Below are 22,360 nucleotides of genomic sequence, written 5' to 3'. Positions count from 1 at the left end.
CGGTCGGTTTTTCAAATTCCTAAGCGAGAGACAAATATACACACGCGGCTCAAAAACAATTACTTAAATGAAATAAATTTACAGCCAATAAGCACCAACCACGTCTTCTCACCACTTACCACTTTCCTCTCTCTCTCTGCATTTGTCTCCTGAGAACCCTTGAAATCGCTACACGATCTCGTAAACGTGTCTCTCTGACTTCATCACTTCAATCTTCCTCATCAATTCTTTTAGATTCCGTTTCTAAAGTGTTCATCTTTTTTTCTTCCTTCAGCTCAATTAGATCACTTCCGTTTTTGGGTTAATGGAGTAAAATGAAAATTATGCTTTAGCTAAAGCTTCTCTTAGACTTGTAGACAGATTCTTTATTTCTTTTGTGTAAAGGTATAGAATTCGTGGAGACGAGAATATAAAACGACCAGACCAAGTTCGGGATATTCGTTTCTTCTTCTGCTTTTGGTCTCTTCCTCTTCTCTAGACCAAAGGGTTTTTATTCTGTCTCAAAAAAATTAAAACCTTTTTTTAAGGAGAGGAAGAAAAGTTTCGATTTTTTTCAGAGAAACACCAAAAAGGCAGAAAACAGAGAAATCAAATCACCCGAATTCATGAAACAGGTAAAAGACAAAGCTTTTCTTCTTCCTTTTGTCTCCTTTTTATTGAATTCATATATCCAATTTTTGTGTGTCTATGGTTTGGTTAATTGTTGAAGATTTATGATAAAATTAATGCATTTCACTTCTTCTTTTATAATTTACGGATTTGTTTAGCTAGAGCTTCCTCTCATGTGTATACATTTGGGGAAAAATCTACAAAATCTCTTGTCAATTTATTATATTGTCCTATAGAATCAGACAAGTTTCTTCAGATAGTTTATAACCTTGTTCAGTGTTCTGATGTATGATTTAAAGGTTCTGTTCTTTGTTCTTTTCTCTGAAGAAGCCTCGTTATCAATGCTATAAATTGCAGGGTTCGATGAATAGGTCGTGTCTCTTTAGTATCTTAATCACTGCTGCTCTGATCTGTGGTGCTTATTTCATTGCCAATGCTTACCTTGCTGAAGAATTTAAAGAGGTAAATATTTCTTTTTCATCTGACATTACTTAAGCTCATGTATGATGCTGTCTTTTTTGGTTGGATTGTTCAGTTTGTTTGTTTTCTTGTGTAATCAGTCATTTGTATTTTTCCCAATCTTGAAGAACATGAGATTATTGAAGAATTCATATTTTATGGTCTACTCAAGATTAATAGGTATAGTAACCACAATAGTGTATTCTGATTTTAATGCACAAGATTTTAATTTACAGAGATTACTAAAGTGGGAGATCACTGATAAGATGCAGAACGCAACATCAACCCGTACGTGTGAGGTTTGTTTTGGAAGAAGTTCTGTTTTTTTTTTTCTTCTTCTTGGAGTGAGCTTTATGAGATTCTTTGATGTCAAAATCTTTCAAATATATGTTTTTCACTAGGATTTCAAGAAACCATTGGGTACAGAAGCATTACCGCAAGGAATAATCGAGAGGACATCGAACTTGGAAACGCAACATCTATGGAACTATGATCACACAAAAAAGGTTGTAAAATAATTTCAGATTCCTCATAAGATTTGTAAATATTCATGGCTTCTTATTTGTGTAGCTTGATCTTTTGTTCTTTCAGAGAAGTCCGAACCCGTCAATGAGTTTGTTAGCTATGGCAGTTGGAATCAAGCAAAAGGAGCTAGTCAACAGAGTTATCCAAAAGGTTTTGTCTTGTCTTTTGCTTGCTTTTATGAGTTTAAGATATTTCGCCTTTTTGTGTCTACTGATGATGCAAATTGCTGTGATTTCAGTTCTCTCCTCGAGATTTTGCGGTCATGCTTTTTCATTACGATGGTGTTGTCGATGACTGGAAGCAGTATCCATGGAATGAGCATGCAATTCATGTTTCCGTAATGAATCAAACAAAATGGTCCGTTTCTTGTAATTCTTGTTTTTATTCTCACCAACATTTATGTATTATCTTACAATTGAATAATGTCACAGGTGGTTCGCCAAGCGATTCTTACATCCCGATATAGTTGCAGAGTATGAATATATATTTCTTTGGGACGAGGATCTTGGTGTAGCTCATTTCAATCCTCAACGGTAATTTGCCAAATATAGGATTTGTCACTTTTTTTTTCTTTCTATCTTTCTCCTTTTTTTTTTCATTTACATGATGAAATCATTTCTCATATTAGATACCTATCAATTGTGAAAGAAGAGGGGCTTCAGATATCGCAACCGGCTCTCGACACTACAAAATCAGAAGTGCATCATCCAATAACCGCTCGTCGCAAGAAAGGAAAAGTTCACAGGAGGATGTATAAATACAAAGGTAGCGGGCGATGTGATGACCATAGCACCAATCCTCCCTGCATCGGGTAAATGTTTTTTAACATATCCCGAAAGTGCCCGGGAAACTCTCTGTCTCCCTCATTTTTCGGTTAATTAACCTGTACCTTGGATATGTAGATGGGTAGAAATGATGGCACCTGTTTTCTCTAGAGGAGCATGGAGATGTTCTTGGTATATGATTCAGGTAACCTTAGCATATATATATAGGCGTTCGTCTTTTGTTCATAGAGTCGAGAGTCTTTGGTTTTTCCTTGGGGGTTGTTTAATGATTTGGTTTGTGTTGCAGAATGATTTGATCCATGCTTGGGGTCTAGATACGCAGCTTGGTTACTGCGCTCAAGTTGGTTTCTTCTTCTAACTCATTTTTTTAATTCTTGACTGGTTTTGATACAGCATTCCTTTGATTGTGCGATGTTCTTATTAACACGTTTTTGGTTGCAAATAGGGTGACAGAAAGAAAAATGTTGGTGTTGTTGATGCGGAGTACATAGTTCATTACGGCCTTCCAACGCTAGGTGTGGTTGAAACCGCTTCACTCTCTGTGCGGAATGAGACAGACCCAAAATCAACGGTATGTTCGTGCGTTCAAGTGTTTTGTATATGTTTCTTGAATCAGTTCTGTTTGGTATATGTTTCTTGAATCAGGTCTGGTTTGTATATATTTCTTGAATCAGTTCTGATTTATAATCGTATGTAATATAATCTGGTTGAGGTTACACAGGAATCATTAGAGTCTCGTGAAGTAGATAATAGACCAGAAGTGAGGATGAAATCATTTGTAGAGATGAAGAGATTCAAGGAACGTTGGAAGAAAGCTGTGAGGGATGATAGATGTTGGGTCGATCCGTATTAGAACCGGAGTGGTTGAAGTAAACCGAACCAAATTGGATTATTTCCATAATAGTGTTGATATTGTTTTTGTTTGAGTAACCCTTTGGTGGTCCATTTGTATACAATTATTTTGGTACATAGATTTTGTTCTAGTGGTCCATTTGAGTGTATTTATGTGTGTTTATGGACCACAGAGTAGATTTTTCACATTTTGTACCATTATACAAAAGTGTTTTTGTTACAAGTAAAAGCATCTATGATTGATTATATTTACATAAATTTAATCAACTTTCATTAGACCAAATGGGATGTACTGTAATTTAATAAAACAAAAACAATGATGCGATTGATTTATGTTTCCTTTCAGTTTGGAGGAAAAGTAAATTTCTGCTAACATATGTATTCTTTTTGTTATGTGGATGTCTAATTTATTTTATGGGATTTTACAAAAAGATAAATATTAAATTTGAAATCCTAAATAATTTAATAAATTAGATGTTAAATTACACAAAACATGTGTTAACGAAAGTTATCGCCCATCCATTTAATAAATTAAATTAAACAAAACATGTGTTACAGAAAATAGGTTTTTAATAAGTGTGAACACTTATAATGAAACGTTGGAGAATTGATAATATTATGATTCTCTAGGTTTCTAGAGTACATGTATTATTGGGACACTCGTAATTGGTAATTGATTAGTTTATGTCATCGACATTTAAAATTTGGTCCAAATATGTTTTTTTTTTTTGCTATTATGTACTAGTATATTACATAATCAATAGGGAAGAAACATATGTTCATAAAGATATATATGCACATGTATTACATATTTACAAGAAAACCATTAAGTATAGGTCCTGGATTCCTGCGTAGATAAATGATTGAACGTGTTAATACACAATGTCATAACAAAACGGTGAAATAACCTAGAGAGAAGCATAATAATAATTTGATCATGCACCTAATTATGAAAAAGTCAACTTCTTCAAGTGTACTTATGTACAGTCCTATTTTCTGTTGACCACAACTTTTAATACCTCAGATCATTTGGGTAATTTTTGACTTGATCAAATCTTGTATTATAGTACGTTGTATATGATGAGAACTGAGAAGTCAAAGTTGCACTCTTTTGTTTTGTTTCGGATTGCACTCTAACTCATATTCAAAGTCTTCGTAGTTGGCACAACGTTGCTTAACTTTTGTGGAGGTATTAAGTAGTTAACAACAAAGTCATTGTCATATATACTACATGATGAACATGTCTTGTCTTATTAACTCTTTACTCTTGATAAGATTTCATTTATTGCGAAAATATCATACAAGTCTGAAGTTTACATCATTGTTAAATAACCGACAAAGAACTAAATAACGTAGCCCCAGAGAAGTAATTACCCAAAAAAATAAAATAAAATAAAAGAGTAGTGTAATGTAATTAAGAATCCCAAATAGGACCAAAAGCAGGAACACTAGAAGCCTTACAAGCATTAACAACATCGCGACTTCCTTCAGGATTGCTTGTAACAATAACAACTTGAGCTCCAAACTTCTTGGAAGCTTCCACGGTCATTTCCGATACATTGGGTCGTCCTAGAACCGCAGTGTCGTGAACTATGAGCCTGTCTTGATGAGGATAATCTCTAAGCCTATTCACAATCTCCGACCCGAAATTATCATCTAATCCTTTTGCCACCCATATCAAATATACCTCAGCCTTACTCGGTTGCATTAGAAACGATAAAAATACGCAAATCCCTGAACCAGTAGCCACTAGTAATACCTGTGAACACAAATAAGTAATTTTTATTAGTTTCGTGATATTCCAATCTTCATAATTAAATGGTATTTTTATTCTTTAACAACTTGATGATTAATAAAAAGTAACTTAGTGATCAACTGTTATGTCAACGGCTACTTGGATTAATATACCCTCAAAAAGTCAGCAGAAGCTGTTACTAGTTTTAGAGCCAAAGTGAAAGAGATATTTATTTACCTTGTCATACAAGTTAACTAGATAGGGTAAGCCAGCGAAGTGAACCGTACGGACCCATAAGTGTGTTGGAGGCTCTGAGACTAAGGACTTGGTGAAGTCGCCGACAGCACCAGCCAACATCATGTGCGATGTCTTACCATCGGATATTATCCCAAAAGCGTGCCATTCCGACAACGGCGATGGACTGATCCGACCCAAGATCCCTGATTTCACACCTCCTCCGAATTTGATCAGCGACGCGTGGCCAGAGAGAGATGATACGTCAACCGGAACGCGTCTCACGGTTAACCAAGGGAGCAAAATCGCGATCGTGATTGTTAGCGTAAACCAAAACTCTTGTGTTTTGATCAGCTTCGAGCCGAGATTATCGGAGTAGGATCTTGATATTGGATCGTATGAAATCGTCAGAATTATAAACACCCAAACAAGTCCTAGAGCGGACCAGCCGACGAATCTATGGATGCGTTCGAAGACGTTGTGGTGTAAATGGCGAACAAGTGGGAACGCAGCAGCACAAGTGACGAAGAGGAGACAGAGAATCGCAGACGCAACTGCTATGATTGCGTTTGAAGTGTTGGCTCTGTCTTTAAGTGTGAGAACCAGTGCATAGATGAGCCAAGCTATGGAGGAAACGCCGCAGCCGCTGTGGATGCCACCGAGGCTTTGTAAGAGTGATGTGACCGCGATTTTGATGCGGAGAGGGACAAAGGAGCGTCCGAGGAGGTATACGGTTAGGTAGAAAACGATTCTCAAGAAGGCTTCGCTTCTACAGAGAGTTAGGGCAAGAATATTGGCGATTGAAAACAGAGCTGCTCTGTTTCTTGCGTAAGCAAAGTTTCCCGTGGCCGCGAGAACAAGAGCTAGGACGTTCAGAGACAACGAAAGGACGAAGAGACGCTTGTACACAGTGAATAACCCTTGATCAAGAAGTATGATGGAGAGTCTTGAAGGACGTTTCTTTGGGACCGGTGGTTGCTGCGGTTTCTCGCTGTGTTTGCTTAGGGAAGATGTAAGGATAGGCTTCTCGTCCGTCTCACTGTGTTCTTCGTTTCCTTCCTTGATCCCACCTTCTTCTAGGTAGAAAATATCATCTTTGTCTTCTTCGTCATCGTCCATGTCGGAGTCCAGATCGCAGAAATGGCTGCTGGCTCGGCTCATGGAGTGTTGAATCGATGAAGGGAAAACTTTCGAGGGGTTTCTCAAGAAATCCCATGGACGTCGAAACCTGCTGCTTGTTCCCTCACGATCAAAGTTTGCGTTGCGGTTTTGATCGATCGTAACGACAGCAAAAGGATCTGCATGAGGTTTTATCTCAAACGCAACACCTCGACAGCTAGAGAATCTCACGGTCGAAGCGTGTTCCATTTTGTTATCTCTTTTGTTCTAGAATTAGGTTAAGAGAAAGAAGGAAATGGCTTAAGAGACAAGGCAAGAATGAGTTTTATGTCGAGCTCTTGTTGTTTGGTATTAGCCTTATGGATTGCTCATGAGCTGCATGCCTTTTTATATCCTAATTTGGTATCACCATATTCAAAATTTTCATGTTGACTAGGAAAAAACTTTTGTTTTCACGTCATTTTAGTTTTTTTTTTTTTAATTTGTTATTTTGAGGTAGGACCATTACGAGTTCTGTTTTGTATGTGTTTCATTTGACTCTGACTTGGAACATCTGAAATTGTCAAATAACAAACTGGTTGTGATCGAGAAACTCTTACTAGTTTCATATTGTATATATAATTTATAAGTTATTTGGATGAATTTTTCATTGGAATTTGACCATATATATATGTATATTTGACTGATTTGTGTTACAGTTGTTGGTGCGTAGCGTCCTTTAAGTTAGTTTAAAAATAGGGTTAGTGTGAATGTTTTATCACTAATAAGTTACCATTTACGTACCATCCATATATTGAAATTTGCATTATACATGTTGTTATGAAAAGAGGCAAAAACTAACTGTTTTATTTTCTAGGATTCTCTTTTCGTCATTTAGTTTAATCAATGACGCGTGAAAACGATAGATATACATACTCCACATGATATAATAAAAACTCGCATGATGTGAAACCCACATGATGTGCCAGTGGACGAAGAATTTGTCAAAGTAGTTCATCTATGAAATTAAATACTTGATCAAAAAATGCAAGTGGCGTTGAGATTATCTATCAGCCAATATAGTTGATTTATTGCTTAGACATAAGCTACGTATGGTTTGATTATATGTGAAGCGCTTTGGTCATTGAGTGACTGAGTCTCAACTCCATACAAAAATATTATCATTCAGCTTTTTTTTTAATGAAACGTAATTGTAGTTTATCTACATTGCAGTATAAGTAAATCTTGGATTGTTGTTTTTTCCCGGTCTACTAGATTGGATTCACGAGTTGTCAAACACTGATGCAAACTATTAAATCACAAACTCTAGTAATATTTCTGTTCTACTAATTTATATATTTAAATGCGAAAAAGAATCCAGAAGAAACATTATTGCGTTTATTTATTAACGTGTAGAAAACATTCAATAGAAAACTAAAACGTGGTTAAATATTATGTGCATGTTTTTTCATAACTTCTGAGCTTTCTTATTAGAAATTCATATGGTGACAAGTCACATTAATGTTCACAACACACCTGCCTGAGATTACAATAGGAAATTAGGAAGTTAGGAACAAAGAAACAGAAATAATATTGTGAGTCTTGACTCTGGAGATACAGTACGTACGTTCCTTTGTGATGTTATCCGCTGGTTTATCTTTTAAAACATGACTGCATGACATATAAATGGTATCATTTCAAGCATCAACACTTGACCCCCAGAAAAAATATATAATAGAAACCAAAAAAATCAGAAATCGTTATCATATATCAATCAGAATCTCATTGTCTATAATAATTTCCAAGAGCCATCGTCTTGTCGGACCGGACCTTTGTTTTTAATAACGCTCCATTTTCCTAAGACCATACACTCGTTTCTGAACATATCCACTCATTTATTGAACAATCCGATGTCTCTTTTCCCATCGAGTCTGAATAGTCAGCTTTGGTCGCTCCTTAATCCCTAGCAACGACGTGCAAGTAACCTTTAGGCAATTTAAAGACCGCGAGGTTTCCTAGAGATTTCATGTATCTTGACGTTCTTGTACCTATTAGAGGCTCCTAAGTTATCAGAATCACGTCCTGGATATTATTTGTCCGTGACACTCTCAGATGAACCGTTCTGATTTTCATTGCATTATATATAACTATATAAGTCATGTTTTATTTGGATGAAAGTGCCATGTAAGATAATAGAGCCTTAATAATATAAGTCATGTTTGACCAATTAGGGTCTTCTACACAACTAACTTTGGTCGACTACTAATAGTGCCAAAAGGCCCGAAACAGATAAAACAAGTCTCTCAACTCTCAAGATGTTTCGTACGTACGGTCGCTACAATATCATATTTTTAGTACAGATATAGTCATACAGGGTATAAGAATTAAACTTAAAAAGTATGTCTATCGAACCAAAAACTTCTTTCTCATAACGAATTATGTCGACGTTCTTGTCTTTTCCTTGTTCTGCCCTCTTGCCAGTTGCCACACTTGATTATTCGTAATCGTCGAGTCGGAGGTGATTCCCAGCTGTACAAAACGAACATAAATGCTTATAACTAACTTATTAATACATAACAAAGACATATGTACCACACACAATGACACAACGTATGGGCAGACATTCATAATTCTACATGCATTCAGCCATTTAGGGTCAAATACAACGTTAAATAGATAAAAGAAAATACATTTTACTCTAAACATCAATAATAAATTAATAATTGTCAAACTAACACAAGATTTTAAAATAAATGCTTATGATTTTAAAATTCAAAATATTAAAGAAATAAAAAAAATAAGGTTTATTTTGGGTTAAATAAATAAAATTCAAGAATAAGATGAAACGTTACATATATGAAATAATACCGTCTTTTTCAAACATCGACACTTGACAAAGTAAGAAAAAAAATATATCACAAATCAAAATCTTCATTATCATCAGTCTCATGGTCCAGTAACTTCCAAGACCCATCGTCTTGTTGGACCATGCCTTTGTTTTTAAGAACTCTCCATTTTCCAGGGACCATACACTCGTCTTTTAGCCCATCCACTGATTTATTGACCAATCCGATGTCTCTTTTCACATCGAGTCTGAATATGTCAGCTTTGGCCGTTCCTTGAGTTCCTGCGACGCCGTGCAAGTAAGCCTCTAGGCAGTGATAGCTCGCCAGGTTTCCTGGAGATTTCATGTATTGTGACTTTCTTGTGTCTATTGGAAGCTCGTCTCCAACCTCGGAGTAACCTATCGGGGGATATATCGGAATTACGTCCGGTAGATTCCTTGTCCGTAACACTCGCAGATTTTCCAATCTGTTTTTTCATTGCATTATAAGTCATGTTTCATATGTAAAGAACGTATCATATAATATTAGATAGGCTATATATAATAAATTTGGGACCTTTATAATAAAGTTTAGTCAATGGTATTAATCACATCTAATTTGTAAATTTAAAGAAGGGGGATTATATATATATCTTAACTTTATCACGATAGTTTAATTTTCTTAGTTTATATAAATTTATTTGGTATCAAAATAAAAAGTGTCTCTTCGTGTTTTGTATAAACTAGACGTCAAATAATTATTGATATCTGATTTTTTTTTTATATATGTTTTCTCAAAAATGAATTGGAAAAACTAGACGTGAAAGTTTATGTACGTACCCGTAGAAGAGTTTCTTAAAGTCAGAATCGCCAACACGAGGACTAGCAAAGACAAAAGCCGTAACTGGACAAGCCTTATCAGGACGACTCTTTGGTCGGTTATAACCATTAGCCACAATATCCGCAGCATTAAGCGTCGCGAGTGCAGCTCCAAGACTATGACCACAGATAGTTATACTAACTTCTTCGTCTTTATACCTATCCAACAATCTCCCAACCTCTCGCAGTACCTATTTTGATTACTCTCTCAGATGCTTTTGCAAACAAAACCAAAATGGTAACATCTTCATTTAAAAGGAGTCATATATAAACGGACCTGTTCACGAGCATTGGCCTTAGTAAAAGGTGATCGGTCATCTTGAGACATGTAGATTGAATACCAACCTTGATGAATCTGTACTTGATCATTTTTCTCACCGAATATTTTCTTGGCGTTCACTAATCCGAATTCGAAGTCGTTAACCCATTCGAGTGGTTGAACTGAGCCTCTCCAAACAACCACAATGTCTCTCCGGCCAAGAAGCGCCGTGCCTTGGTCGTCTGTTACCGCCACGTAACCCATCCAGTTGGACTCCTTTGTCCATCCCTCACGTGAAATTGGGAACAATAGGAATGACTCAGGCACGTGGACCTCTGAAGTCGCGTATAGAAACTTCGTGACTTTGTATTTTGTGTACGGATGTGCTTTCTCTAGACACACCTGCGTTTTTAGACAACAAAAAGGTTTGCATTATGGTTTCTTGCGTAAGAAGAAAGTACTATCTCCCTTTATTTATTAAATAAATATATCTCTTGCGTCGATTCGTGACATTATATAACAGTAGAAAAAATGAAAAACAACATATGTGTGGTGGTGGAGTGAGAATAATATATCACTCTAACAAATAAGGCATATTGTATCATTAGTTATTATTATTTTATTTTATTTTATTTTACACGTAAAATGAAATCATGATTTATCAAAAATAATCTTTATAAAAGTTCCGTCTCAAATACATACTTTAGGATACTTTTATTCTATTTCACAATTTAGAAAAAATAACAAATTACGGTTTTGCATAAATAACATGTTTTTTTTCGTGGGGAATGGATCCAGCCTAATTTTGTCCATATACCATCTTAATTAGTAATGAAGTTTCTTTTATCACGGTACAAACCTTGTTGCAATTCAGAAAAAAAATGGAAATAAATTTTAAGTTTTCTCGTTTCACAGTTCTGATTAAAAACTATACCAATCAATACGTTTGATATATAAATTTTTATTTTTCGTTTTTTTTCCAATGTTACCTTGGCGAAGAAGTCTTTCCTAGCGTAGATGCTAGCACCTGCGAACTTAGACTCGGTGTTGATGTTGAAAGTATCATAACCAGCCTGAGCCATCTCGCCGTAATGTATGATATATTCCCGGAGATCTTGATCCAACGGCTGTAACATCCCTTTCCAATGGTTTAGACCGCTCAGATCTTTCCATCTCTTGGCGAATTCTCTAGACACTATCAACTTCTCATCCTCCTCTTCCTCTTTCTTCTTCTTCTTCTTCTTCATGATTCTCTTGAAGCTAAAACACCTCGTCGTCACTTTCTTGTCTTCTTCCTCCATAATCTTTCAGATATCTCTAATGTTTTTTGTCTTGCTAGGTTTGTCTGATCAGAGAAGGTCTTTGAATCGAAGAATATGAATTATGTTGAAGATGGTTTGGTGATATAAAATATGAATATTAATTGCGTATTTTAGGCGTGTTGCAGAGGAAGTATCGTTCTCGATATATATGGTATTAAATGTTAATATATTTTTATATGATAAGCAAAAAGTTTGAGTTTCTTAATTTATCCGGAAAGAAGTGTAGTCCTGTAACGTTTAAGGAAAGCAATTGCTCATCTTTGCCTACTACATATAACAAACGATTCCTTTCTTTTCTTTTAATCTTCTTTTCACCTTTTTTAATTTATTTCTTGGTCATGCATCATGATGCTTTTTGCTATGAGTCTATTCGAGCTGGTTTATTTTAATTGGATCATTCGTATATTTGTTAAAACGTAAAAAGTCAAAATTCTAACGAAAAACGAATCGGGCATATCTACTTTTTTAAACATATGTCAATATGAACACATAAATGTATGAATCTTGTTAGTACAATATTACGTGAAAGCATTAGTGTGCTGTCACTAATTGAGTAAATTGTCAATTGCTTGTAAACGTGGAGTATTTGTATATATCAATATGCTTTGAATAGGTCGACACTGCATTATCTTCTTTGGAATACGATCATTTAGTTTCGTTTTAATTATAGAAAAAATGATTTGCTACAAATAATTAATTAATTTGATCTTATCTCAAATAATAATATAGTCGATGACGAGCCACGTATATCTCCGAAGTTTACGGCCATATCATATGTGTGTTACCAACTAAAAGTCCACAAATTGATAAATTACATGACTTGAGATCACAATTATAGATTGATTTGTCTTTTTTAGTAGTTCCTAATTCGTGGAAGGTTCATAATATATGGAAGTTTAGCATCTTGATCCGTGGATTTATTATCACGTTATGCAAAGTTCTTAAACAAATCTCAATGATTAACTATAGCGGACTACCATGGGCAAAATATTCGTTAGATTCGTTTCGCTTCGATATTCGTTTCGATTCGATTCGAAAAATTCAAATATTTATAAGATATTGAACCGAACCAAATATGAAAATGTAGTATTCGTACAAACCGAAGCAAATAACAAATACTGATTTTCTTAATGCCGAATATCCGTTTCGCTTCGTATATTTATGTATATGTATAAATATAAATTATTATATAATATATATATATATAATAGGTGTATTTATAGAATTGGGTATATATCTTATAGGCCTATTATTCAAATTATCATATTTTGGCCCGTTGATTTTTTGCTAAATGTTGTTCTTAAGCAAATAAAACTTTATTAGAAAAATCAATATTAAAAATAAAATGTGAGAACTCTATGGACAGTGGTTACATTTTCTTCTTATTTTGAAAACATGTCAAACAATAACCTCTAATATCTCATATTTTGCACTTTATATTTATGTACTATATGTTTTTAGTTTAAAAAAAAAATTAGATGGGTCAAAGCGAAGCGAAACAAGTAATTCGCAAATATTACGAAAAATATTCGAATATTCGAAGTTCCGAATACTCAAAAATTTACGAATCGAAGCAAATAGCAAAATCAACTATTCGGTCGAGGCGAAACAAATCACAAATATCACAAATTTTCCGAATATTCGCTTCCTGCTCAGGGCTACGGACCAGTGCATACAATAAAATAGAATTCGTTATGCATGTTATGTTGATACTAAGCTATAAAGATAGGCCTTTTACAAAATGGGCTTGAAGCTTTCACTTTTTCGTCCATATATAGGGCATAGTTTCTCATCTAGTATTAGTTTTTTTGTTTACGTCTCTCTCACACAAAGCTTAAAGGTTTTGTTTTCATGTGATTGAAAAAGCTCGACCATCAGCAATATTCGGTGAAAATTTTGATTGTTTATTTGACATGGATGGTACATATTCATACTATAATACGATTGTACAGCTGCAGAAAAGCCAATTATGTACAGTACGTAATAAACTAATAATTGGTGTGTACAATGTTGAAGTATGAACGTTTTGGTGAAAATGGTCCAGAGTCCAATGCATGGGTTTCACGAGGACCATTGCCAATACTGTCTCCACAAAATCGAACAGTACATACACACGTGTATAATCGTAGATGAACGAACACAAAGATTGTGTGATACCCTCACAGATGCCTAGTTTATTAACGGGTCAGGATGGATCCATTTCAATGAATGAGTTTTTTTTTAGATTAGCCTTAATAGACTCATGGGTTTAACAGGGCTAAACCTGTAGATTTTCCAATAATCCATTGATTATTTTTTAATCAACCAACTAAACTAAATTTAAACATTTGGTAAATACATTAGCTACTAATAAAAAATATGTTTTAAGTAAATTGTTGACTAATATATGATATAATTTAGGTGCAACTTTTTGCATCTTTTAAGACTAGTATACTTACAATGTGTGAAGTTGGTGAAACTAAGAGAAAACACCTTTTGAACCATAGGGCGAGAAAATCATTTGCCAAGGACGATGTGTATGATTTATAGAAAAACTTCATACGATCTGCGCAATAGTTCTTCAAAGTTACTTAGTTTTTGGTAAACAAAGTCATATAATCCTATTCTAAAATAGTTTTCTCAGTGATGTGTTGAGGTGATATGTCGAAAGCCAGCTTTGATTATGTCGTCTCTTGTTTCCTTTTTCTACATATGATAGTTCGTGGTTTGGAAAATCATCCTATCATGTTGTGGTCCAATTTTGTAATAGTCGCGTTTGTGATAACCAACCAAATTGTGAATATGTAAACCACTTCCAAATTGAAGTAAACCTTCCTCCTACTCAGATTTGTAAAATGGAACAGAAATACAACCTGTAATTGGATACCTTTTTCTGTGTGACGGCACCTGTATTTGGACACATACACAAAGTCATAAACTACTCTTATGAATAGCATAGCATATAATATGATCAGTTAAAATGGATTTTTTTTTCCTTTTGTATGATATTTGATCACTTCAAAAAGTTTTAAAGTATTTTTTCTAATCGTGGTAGTTTCTATAACTAATTTCCAAAATTCGTATAAAAATAAAACTTAGAGATATTTTACCACTTGAAACTTTAACAATTGTCAAGAATCTATACATTGGTGATCCTTGATGGTGGGGGGTGCAAACCTATATCTACTAACTAGACCCACAACATAATCTTTTCAGTTTTCACCATTCTAAAATGCCGTGTTACTTAATACCACTCTTTGGTTTATTTAAAAAAACGTTATAAGTTATACGCCCTAGCTAATGCTGATTTAGAAATGTATATATGTATAAAGATTGGATATTAGATTACTAGGGTTGGTACATTAATGAATGATGGAGTAGAGATAGATATGGATACCATTTTTATTTTTTATTTTGCTTGCTACTTTAGAAGCATAAACAAATGCATGTGGGAAGAGAAAGCTCCCTTTAACACCTCGAATATGGCTAAGAGTCCCCAACACAAATCCTTTTCATAAATTCACACATACAATACAACAAATTTCCATGACATAAACCAACAATTCAATAGAGCCCACTTTCGAGAAACAAAGATGCAATTCTCAAAATAGGAACAATCCGATCTTAGTATGTCTAATTACATTGTTTGTTACTCCACAAAGTCAGCATCACCAACTTCAAAACTATAAATGAAACCTTACTTAATGTGAAGAGACTACCAAAAGTTATAATTAATCAGAATTTTCGTCTTCTGATCCAATCTAAAACACATATAACAAGGAAGGATATAATCAAGTTTACAACAAAAACATTGCACCAGAGATCATAATCAGAAATTTAGAACATGGTGTGTAATGTATAAGATATAGTTAGGTATATAGTGTGCACATGTGTTAATATGTATAAATTTGTAAGTTATAGCAAAGTATAGAAGAGACAAGATGTTGATTTTTTTTGGAGTGTAAAAGGACCACCTTAAAAATATTTTATTATTAGGGTTATATTAATTAGAAAAAATATAGACACATGGATACGTATATTTGCCATCCCCCCCACTAGGTAATGTGACATTCTTTTCAATTCTCTGTTCTTTCCCCTTCTTCGACGCTGCTCACATTTAATTTCCTACCTTTCCCTTTCAATAGTTAGCTAAGCTTTTCGCAATTAAATCAATCTAATCATTCTCAAAAAGACCAACCAATTACCAAGTATACCTATCTTCTTCCTGTTTTTTTGTCTATCTACATTTGGACATCAAAGTTACACTAAACCCTTCCCGCGATTAACTTTTGTCTTAAGACCTATGTAAAAATTGTGGAAATTTTTTGGGAACGACACCATCCTTTGTTAATTTGAAAAGTTATTGAGTTGAACAAAACTATAAAAATTTCAACTCTCTAATACATTTAGTATTGGCAAAAACAAAAACAAAACACCAATCAAACATTTAATAAATTTACTTAACTTAGAATATTTTACTAATTATTGCGATCAATATGTTTTTTCTTATCTTTATTTTTGCGATCAGTGCGTTGCATTAAACGGTCCAATAGATTTTCACAATATCGTCATTTTATTCCATCGAATTATTCTATACTATATTATACCAATACTAATAAGAGGTATATACTAGCTATTTTTTTATACTAACGTTCGCAAATTAAATTAATAAATGTATAATTTTGTGTTTGATCAATTTACATAAAGAAGGACAAAAGCAAATATGTGATATGTGATGAGAAAGTAATGCGGGAAAAAGTCAGCATCAAAGCAGCTCTTCTTCTTCCATATTGTTGTTCTACGGTTCTACTCCACCTATATGATCAAGCTTTATATCTTAACTTATATTTGTTTTTCTACATTCTGTAATACAATTATTTAAAGTAGTACAAGTCAACAACCATGATAAATAACAATTAAATTGTTTTTGAATTTTGGTCTTATGAAACATAAATTCCTTATGTTATATAATCTATGGAATCACATTGATTTCTAGTGGAGAACATTTTTTTAGATTAATTACTATCTTTGTTTTTTTTAAAATATTATTCACACTAACACATAAGCATGCAGGCATCAACACGTACGTACGTAAATGAGTCAAATTTATGTAAAACAACACCACTTAACCTCAGTGATATATATACATCAAACACGTTATTTAAACTACGAGTACATTTTAAGATGATAATGACTTATCTAAGTAAATTATGAATTCATTAGTTTGAAAATCACATCAAAAATCACATCATAAAACAATTGATATTTGTGGATACCGAAAGAGTGGTACTTTTTACCGTGTAAAATTAAATATGTGAGACTGATGAGATTTTAAATCAGAGCTTAACTAGCATTAAATTAAAGGCACACTAATGTAGTTTAAATTACCATTATCAAATCTAATCGTCCTTAACTCGAGTACCGTTTCATTGTTTCTGTTTGTTACTATTTCAGAGGTATTGATCATAACTGTTATTACCATAAGTTCTTTAAAAACGAGTTTAGTACTAACTTTATTGGAAACAAGTTAATACCATATTTGGGTAATCTCATCATTCTGATCTATATACTGTATAGTACTACCATTCTCAGTATTACCGAACACAACTGAAATTATCAAAGACAAAGGTAAAGGATACGAGGACCAAAGTCTTAAAAGTGTTGTTTGTGTTCTTTTACTTTGGTTTTAAAATTTGAAATTTAAGATGAACAGAAGAACGTTCCTCGTTAGATGTGCACTCTCTCTACTAAAGCATAGTTTCAATTTCAGATTATTTTATTAGATTAGATTCTTCCAACGGTCGAAAAAGGTAAGAAACCAAATTTATTATAAAAATGCGTATAAAAACTTTATTTTATAATTTTATTTATTCAATCCTTATTACAAAGTCTCTCATCTTCTTCTTCATAATCCAAAGGCCCAAACTTTGAATCATCACTATCACTCTCTCTCTCTCAAGAAACTGCACGGACAACGACATGCTTTTAATTTTCCATGCAAATCACTCCTTTCTTCTCAAGTAACCATTTTTGAAATTGAAGCTCTCTCTTATCATCATCATCATCATCAATGGTGGCTGGTGGTAAGGTTCGTGTAACAATGGGTTTTCACAAATCACCTTCGACCAAGAAAACTAAAGACATCACTTCTCCTCTTCCTTTACCTCTTCCTCCTCCACCTCCTCCTCCCTCTCTTAAACCGCCTTCTTCCGGTTCTGCTACTAAACCGTCTACTAATCCTGGTAAACCGGGTTTCACTCGCTCTTTCGGCGTTTACTTCCCACGCGCTTCCGCTCAAGTCCACGCCGCTGCAGCTGCTTCTTCACATAACGGCGTCGTCTCTGAGCTCCGTCGTCAGGTCGAGGAGCTTCGTGAGAGAGAAGCTCTGTTGAAAACAGAGGTCCTCGAGCTTAAGCTTCTCCGAGAATCCGTTTCCGTTATTCCGCTGCTCGAATCGCAGATCGCCGAGAAGAACGGCGAAGTCGAGGAGTTGAGGAAAGAGACGGCGAGGTTAGCGGAGGAGAACGAGGCATTACGGCGAGAGTTTGACCGGAGCGAGGAAATGAGGAGAGAGAGTGAGAGGAGAGAGAAGGAAATGGAGGCGGAGATGGTTGAGCTTCGGAAACTTGTTGCGTCGGAGAGTGACGACCACGGTCTCTCGAATTCGCAGAGGTTTCAGGGTTTAATGGATGTGTCGGCGAAGTCTAATCTAATCAGAAGTTTAAAACGGGTCGGGTCGTTGAAGAACATACCCGACCCGATTCAGCACCAAGAGAACCACAAAAGCGTTTCTTCATGCGGTGACGCCGACGGCGACATTTACAGGAAAGACGAAATCGAGAATTATTCTCGGAGTTGTAACTCGGACGAACTCACTGAGTCGTCGTCACTCTCAACCGTCAGATCTAGGATTCCGAGAGTCCCTAAACCACCGCCGAAACGCTCATTTTCATTAGGTGATTGCACGGAGAACAGAGTAGATCCGCCGCCGCAGAAATCGATTCCGCCTCCTCCTCCGCCTCCGCCACCGCTTCTTCAACAACCTCCACCACCACCACCACCACCTCCGTCTGTTTCTAAAGCTCTCCCTCCGCCTCCTCCACCGCCGCCGCCGAAGAGTTTAGGCATTGCGTCGGCAAAAGTGAGAAGAGTTCCGGAAGTCGTGGAGTTTTACCACTCGTTGATGCGAAGAGACTCGACAAACTCGAGAAGAGATTCAACCGGCGGTGGTAACCCCGCCGCAGAGGCAATACTCGCAAGTTCCAATGCCAGAGACATGATCGGAGAAATAGAAAACCGATCGGTTTATCTCCTCGCGGTAAGTAAACCCTCTTGAACCGGTTCAGTACATTCCGGTTTAGTTTTCTCTGACTCTGTTGCGTCAGTGAGAATTGACTGGTCGTTTTCCACTTTTTCCTCGTCCTTTTCCGAGTAAACTTTCAAAAAAATTTAAAAAATTCATAAACCGGTTTCGGTTTTAACTTAAACCGAACATTGCAGATAAAAACCGATGTGGAGACGCAAGGAGATTTCATAAGGTTCTTGATCAAAGAAGTCGAAAACGCTGCGTTTTCAGATATTCAAGACGTTGTCCCCTTCGTCAAATGGCTCGACGACGAACTCTCTTACTTGGTATGAAAATGGAAGTTTCCAAAGTTTCCGGGTTTGCTACTGTGATTTGGAATATTGAAACATTTTGATGTTTCTTTTCAAAGGTTGATGAGAGAGCAGTGTTGAAACACTTCGAATGGCCGGAGCAAAAAGCAGATGCGTTACGTGAAGCAGCGTTTTGTTATTTCGATCTGAAGAAGCTCATATCAGAAGCTTCTCGTTTCCGAGAAGATCCTCGTCAATCATCAGGCTCTGCTCTTAAAAAAATGCAAGCTTTGTTTGAAAAGTACTAATAAAAATCCAATCTTTGACTCATTTTTGAACTTGAGTATCATTTGATTTTAAGATGACTAATCAAGAACTTTTGTGAATTGTTTAAAGGTTAGAGCATGGTGTTTATAGTTTGTCGAGGATGAAAGAATCGGCGGCGACAAAGTTCAAAAGTTTCCAGATTCCGGTTGACTGGATGCTTGAAACCGGCATTACTAGCCAGGTCAGCAACATTACTAATCTCGAGATTTAAATCTTTCACATTCATAAATTATCTCGAGATTTACATTAGTGATCCTTCTTCTGTGTTTCTAGTTGTATTATACTAATATTGCTTCTGCTTGAATGGTCATGATGATCAATACTTCCTATTTTTTGGTGCAATTATTGCATTTTGATTGGATGATAAGATATAGAAAACATATTGGGTGATCACAAGAACAACAATTCTCAAATGGTCCCCAATTTCTGATAAAAGTCAATAGTTTGAGAGGGTAGGGCAATTGTTAAAAATTGTTGTTTTGAGTTTTGACACTGTCTTCTTCACTCTATTATTGTAGTTGCTTTGCTTACAATGGTTGTGAAGTGGAACTATTATGTACTAGATGACAAATTCAGATAGATACAAATTATTTTCAGCAAAAGTAAACTTGTTGGATACAGTGTTGTTTTACTTTAATGTTTTTTTTGGTGGGGTTTTTCCTATGTGCACGCCTGTGATTTTTCGAGATTTTCTCTATTGGTATCTTCCTGTTTGTTTCCTTCGTATTTTGCTTCGGGATTCATTAGTTTATATAATACATATGCACACAAGTTATAAAAAACAAATGCATGTCATTATAATAGTAACAAATAGACAAATCAATAGAGATTGGAATCAGATTCTTTAATGACTTTGGATGCCTTCATTCTCACTCCTTTTTAAGTTTTTAATGTTGAGTCTTGAGTGTAGTTTGATAAAATAAGTTGATAAAAGTTTAGTATTAAGTGTGTATTGCTGTTATGATTGTGATTTCAGATTAAACTGGCATCCGTGAAACTAGCGATGAAGTATATGAAGAGAGTATCAGCAGAGCTCGAAGCCACTGGAGGTGGTGGTCCTGAAGAGGAAGAGCTTATTGTTCAAGGTGTTAGATTCGCATTCCGTGTTCATCAGGTAAAGTTATTGATCATCGATTTGGTTTTTGTTACAATATCTTGTTTTGTAACTTTGTACAAACTCTTAAAAACCTGTTATTTGTTCAGTTTGCTGGAGGATTTGATGCAGAGACAATGAGGGCGTTTCAAGAGCTAAGGGATAAAGCGAGATCATGTCATGTTCAGTGTCAAAGCCAAACACATCAACATAAACTTTGTTTTCGATCTACCCCTTGTTGAAGAAGCAACCTTAGCTTCGTATACCTTTTACCTCACTTGTCTGTTGTCATATCCTCTATTTAATTTGTTTTTTTTCTTTTCTTTAAAAACATAACTCTTGTGAATATATGTTCTTTTCTTGCTGAGAAAGAGGATAAAACAGATCATATTCAATCGAAAACCATCTTATCATATGTACTGCTAATAAAAAGCTTCACAAATAAATGTCGAGGATAAGAAACATCTCTCAGAGAGACAGAAAGTAAACTAATCCCATTGTACTAAAACTCAGAACTCAAACCCTGCAAATTTTGATTCTAATTACTTAACCACCACCCATTCATCACTGCTGTATCCAGCATCTTCGGATTCAGACCCATCATCATTAACTGCATCTTTAGAGAGTTCCATCTGAAAACAAAAAGGACGTATTAGTTAGGAAAAAGAAATTAAAAGAGATAAGAGTCCTGAGAAACTAGAATACACACCATTTGAATTGCTTCTGCTTTCTCTATTTTAGGATTGGGTAAAGCTTCAACAATTGTGTCCACCATTACATATTCGTCATCTGAATGACCTGATGATGCATATGTAAGAAACCATCAAAGACAGTACAGATAGATCAGTCGAATGGAGATTAACAAGGGAGTAATTACTAGTTTCAGATAACACTCTCCATTCAAAGAAGAAAAAGCTAAATTACCTTTGTCCAAAGTGGAGGTTTCAACACCTTCCATTGGAGAGTCAGTTTCATCACACTCATCCTCAGATGCGTATTCGTTGTAGAAGGCAAAACAATCTATAGGAGGCAGAACTCTACGAGGTCGAATCAAATATGGTAAGGGAACTCCTGTATAACAAAACAAAACAAAACAAAACAAAAAATCAATCATAACACAAAATTGCCAATAAGAAAAATCAAATTGTTGAAAAGACCAAACCGTGACAAGCGAACTTACTGTTACAGGCTTTACTCTTCCAAGAATCCATTAGAGAATCAGCAAAAACTGGTGCCAACTTTGCCATGTCCTAATTCAGAAAGGTACCTGTTAGATTCATCATCAATTCAGGTGAAGCAATTGTAAGAGAACTTTTATAAGAACCAAAGAGATCAGCCTAAACCTTCAAAAAATAGGAAATTTTATGAACGAACCCTAAAAATATCATCTTTGTATACCCAATCAACAAAAACATTCTGATAACAAGAGATTCAGATCGTTTGAAGAAGAATTTTACAGGAAAACTACTCCGCAAGCAAAAAAACAGAAAGTAAACCCTAGTTTCTGCAACCATACTTCAAAGGAATTAAAAACAAATGGTTATATGATTTACCTTACGAGGATTAAGATGAAACTGCTAAATCGGGAGACCAAGAAATTGGGATCGTCGATGAATTTATCAAAACGTAGTCAGTCAGAGGAAGAACAAAGAGATTAGCGGTGGCGAAGCTTCTGATTAGCGTTGCTCTGTGGTATCATTAAGGATATAAATAGGGTTTTTATTTTATTTATTACTTTTTTATTTTGTTCCCTTAAACAAGGTTTTTTTTTCATTTATTTTAGT

General features: G+C 35.1%; 5 protein-coding genes across 8 annotated transcripts; 2 read left to right on the top strand and 3 right to left on the bottom strand.

Moving 5' to 3' along the window:
* The first annotated feature begins 26 nt into the window (after window positions 1–26).
* On the top strand, window positions 27–3,478 carry LOC17880831. Its single transcript, XM_006283858.2, has 12 exons — window positions 27–614; window positions 967–1,071; window positions 1,305–1,367; window positions 1,470–1,574; window positions 1,660–1,743; window positions 1,832–1,950; window positions 2,025–2,126; window positions 2,222–2,404; window positions 2,496–2,562; window positions 2,665–2,718; window positions 2,824–2,949; window positions 3,100–3,478. The coding sequence occupies exons 1-12, from the start codon at window positions 606–608 to the stop codon at window positions 3,229–3,231; spliced, it is 1,149 nt and encodes a 382-aa protein (XP_006283920.1). The 5' UTR covers window positions 27–605; the 3' UTR covers window positions 3,232–3,478.
* Window positions 3,479–4,478: 1,000 nt separating this feature from the next.
* Window positions 4,479–6,663, bottom strand: LOC17880087 (adenylate-forming reductase 03009). Its single transcript, XM_006283365.2, has 2 exons — window positions 5,203–6,663; window positions 4,479–4,989 (listed from the first exon to the last, which is right to left on the bottom strand). Exons 1-2 carry the CDS (start codon window positions 6,565–6,567, stop codon window positions 4,645–4,647), a joined length of 1,710 nt encoding a protein of 569 aa, XP_006283427.1. The 5' UTR covers window positions 6,568–6,663; the 3' UTR covers window positions 4,479–4,644.
* A 2,470-nt stretch (window positions 6,664–9,133) lies between these two features.
* On the bottom strand, window positions 9,134–11,666 carry LOC17880782 (phospholipase A1-IIgamma). Its single transcript, XM_006282547.2, has 4 exons — window positions 11,249–11,666; window positions 10,278–10,661; window positions 9,962–10,191; window positions 9,134–9,609 (listed from the first exon to the last, which is right to left on the bottom strand). Exons 1-4 carry the CDS (start codon window positions 11,558–11,560, stop codon window positions 9,213–9,215), a joined length of 1,323 nt encoding a protein of 440 aa, XP_006282609.1. The 5' UTR covers window positions 11,561–11,666; the 3' UTR covers window positions 9,134–9,212.
* Window positions 11,667–17,473: 5,807 nt separating this feature from the next.
* On the top strand, window positions 17,474–20,978 carry LOC17880300 (protein CHUP1, chloroplastic). The gene is made up of 6 exons (XM_006284852.2): window positions 17,474–18,878; window positions 19,061–19,192; window positions 19,276–19,457; window positions 19,553–19,664; window positions 20,460–20,597; window positions 20,687–20,978. The coding sequence occupies exons 1-6, from the start codon at window positions 17,631–17,633 to the stop codon at window positions 20,816–20,818; spliced, it is 1,944 nt and encodes a 647-aa protein (XP_006284914.1). The 5' UTR covers window positions 17,474–17,630; the 3' UTR covers window positions 20,819–20,978.
* On the bottom strand, window positions 20,967–22,263 carry LOC17877385. 4 transcript variants are annotated; one of them, XM_006285346.2, is made up of 5 exons: window positions 22,130–22,263; window positions 21,757–21,826; window positions 21,501–21,647; window positions 21,286–21,374; window positions 20,967–21,208 (listed from the first exon to the last, which is right to left on the bottom strand). In XM_006285346.2, exons 2-5 carry the CDS (start codon window positions 21,821–21,823, stop codon window positions 21,119–21,121), a joined length of 393 nt encoding a protein of 130 aa, XP_006285408.1. In that variant the 5' UTR covers window positions 21,824–21,826; window positions 22,130–22,263; the 3' UTR covers window positions 20,967–21,118. The 4 variants fall into 4 exon arrangements, with proteins under 4 accessions (XP_006285408.1, XP_023634590.1, XP_023634588.1 ...); XM_023778822.1 differs by having other exon boundaries at window positions 22,135–22,263; XM_023778820.1 differs by having other exon boundaries at window positions 21,757–21,843; window positions 22,130–22,262.
* Window positions 22,264–22,360: the final 97 nt, after the last annotated feature.

Source organism: Capsella rubella, unplaced genomic scaffold (genome assembly GCF_000375325.1).
Source record: "Capsella rubella cultivar Monte Gargano unplaced genomic scaffold, Caprub1_0 scaffold_7, whole genome shotgun sequence".
NCBI lineage: Eukaryota > Viridiplantae > Streptophyta > Magnoliopsida > Brassicales > Brassicaceae > Capsella > Capsella rubella.
This window is presented reverse-complemented; position numbering and strand designations above follow the sequence as displayed.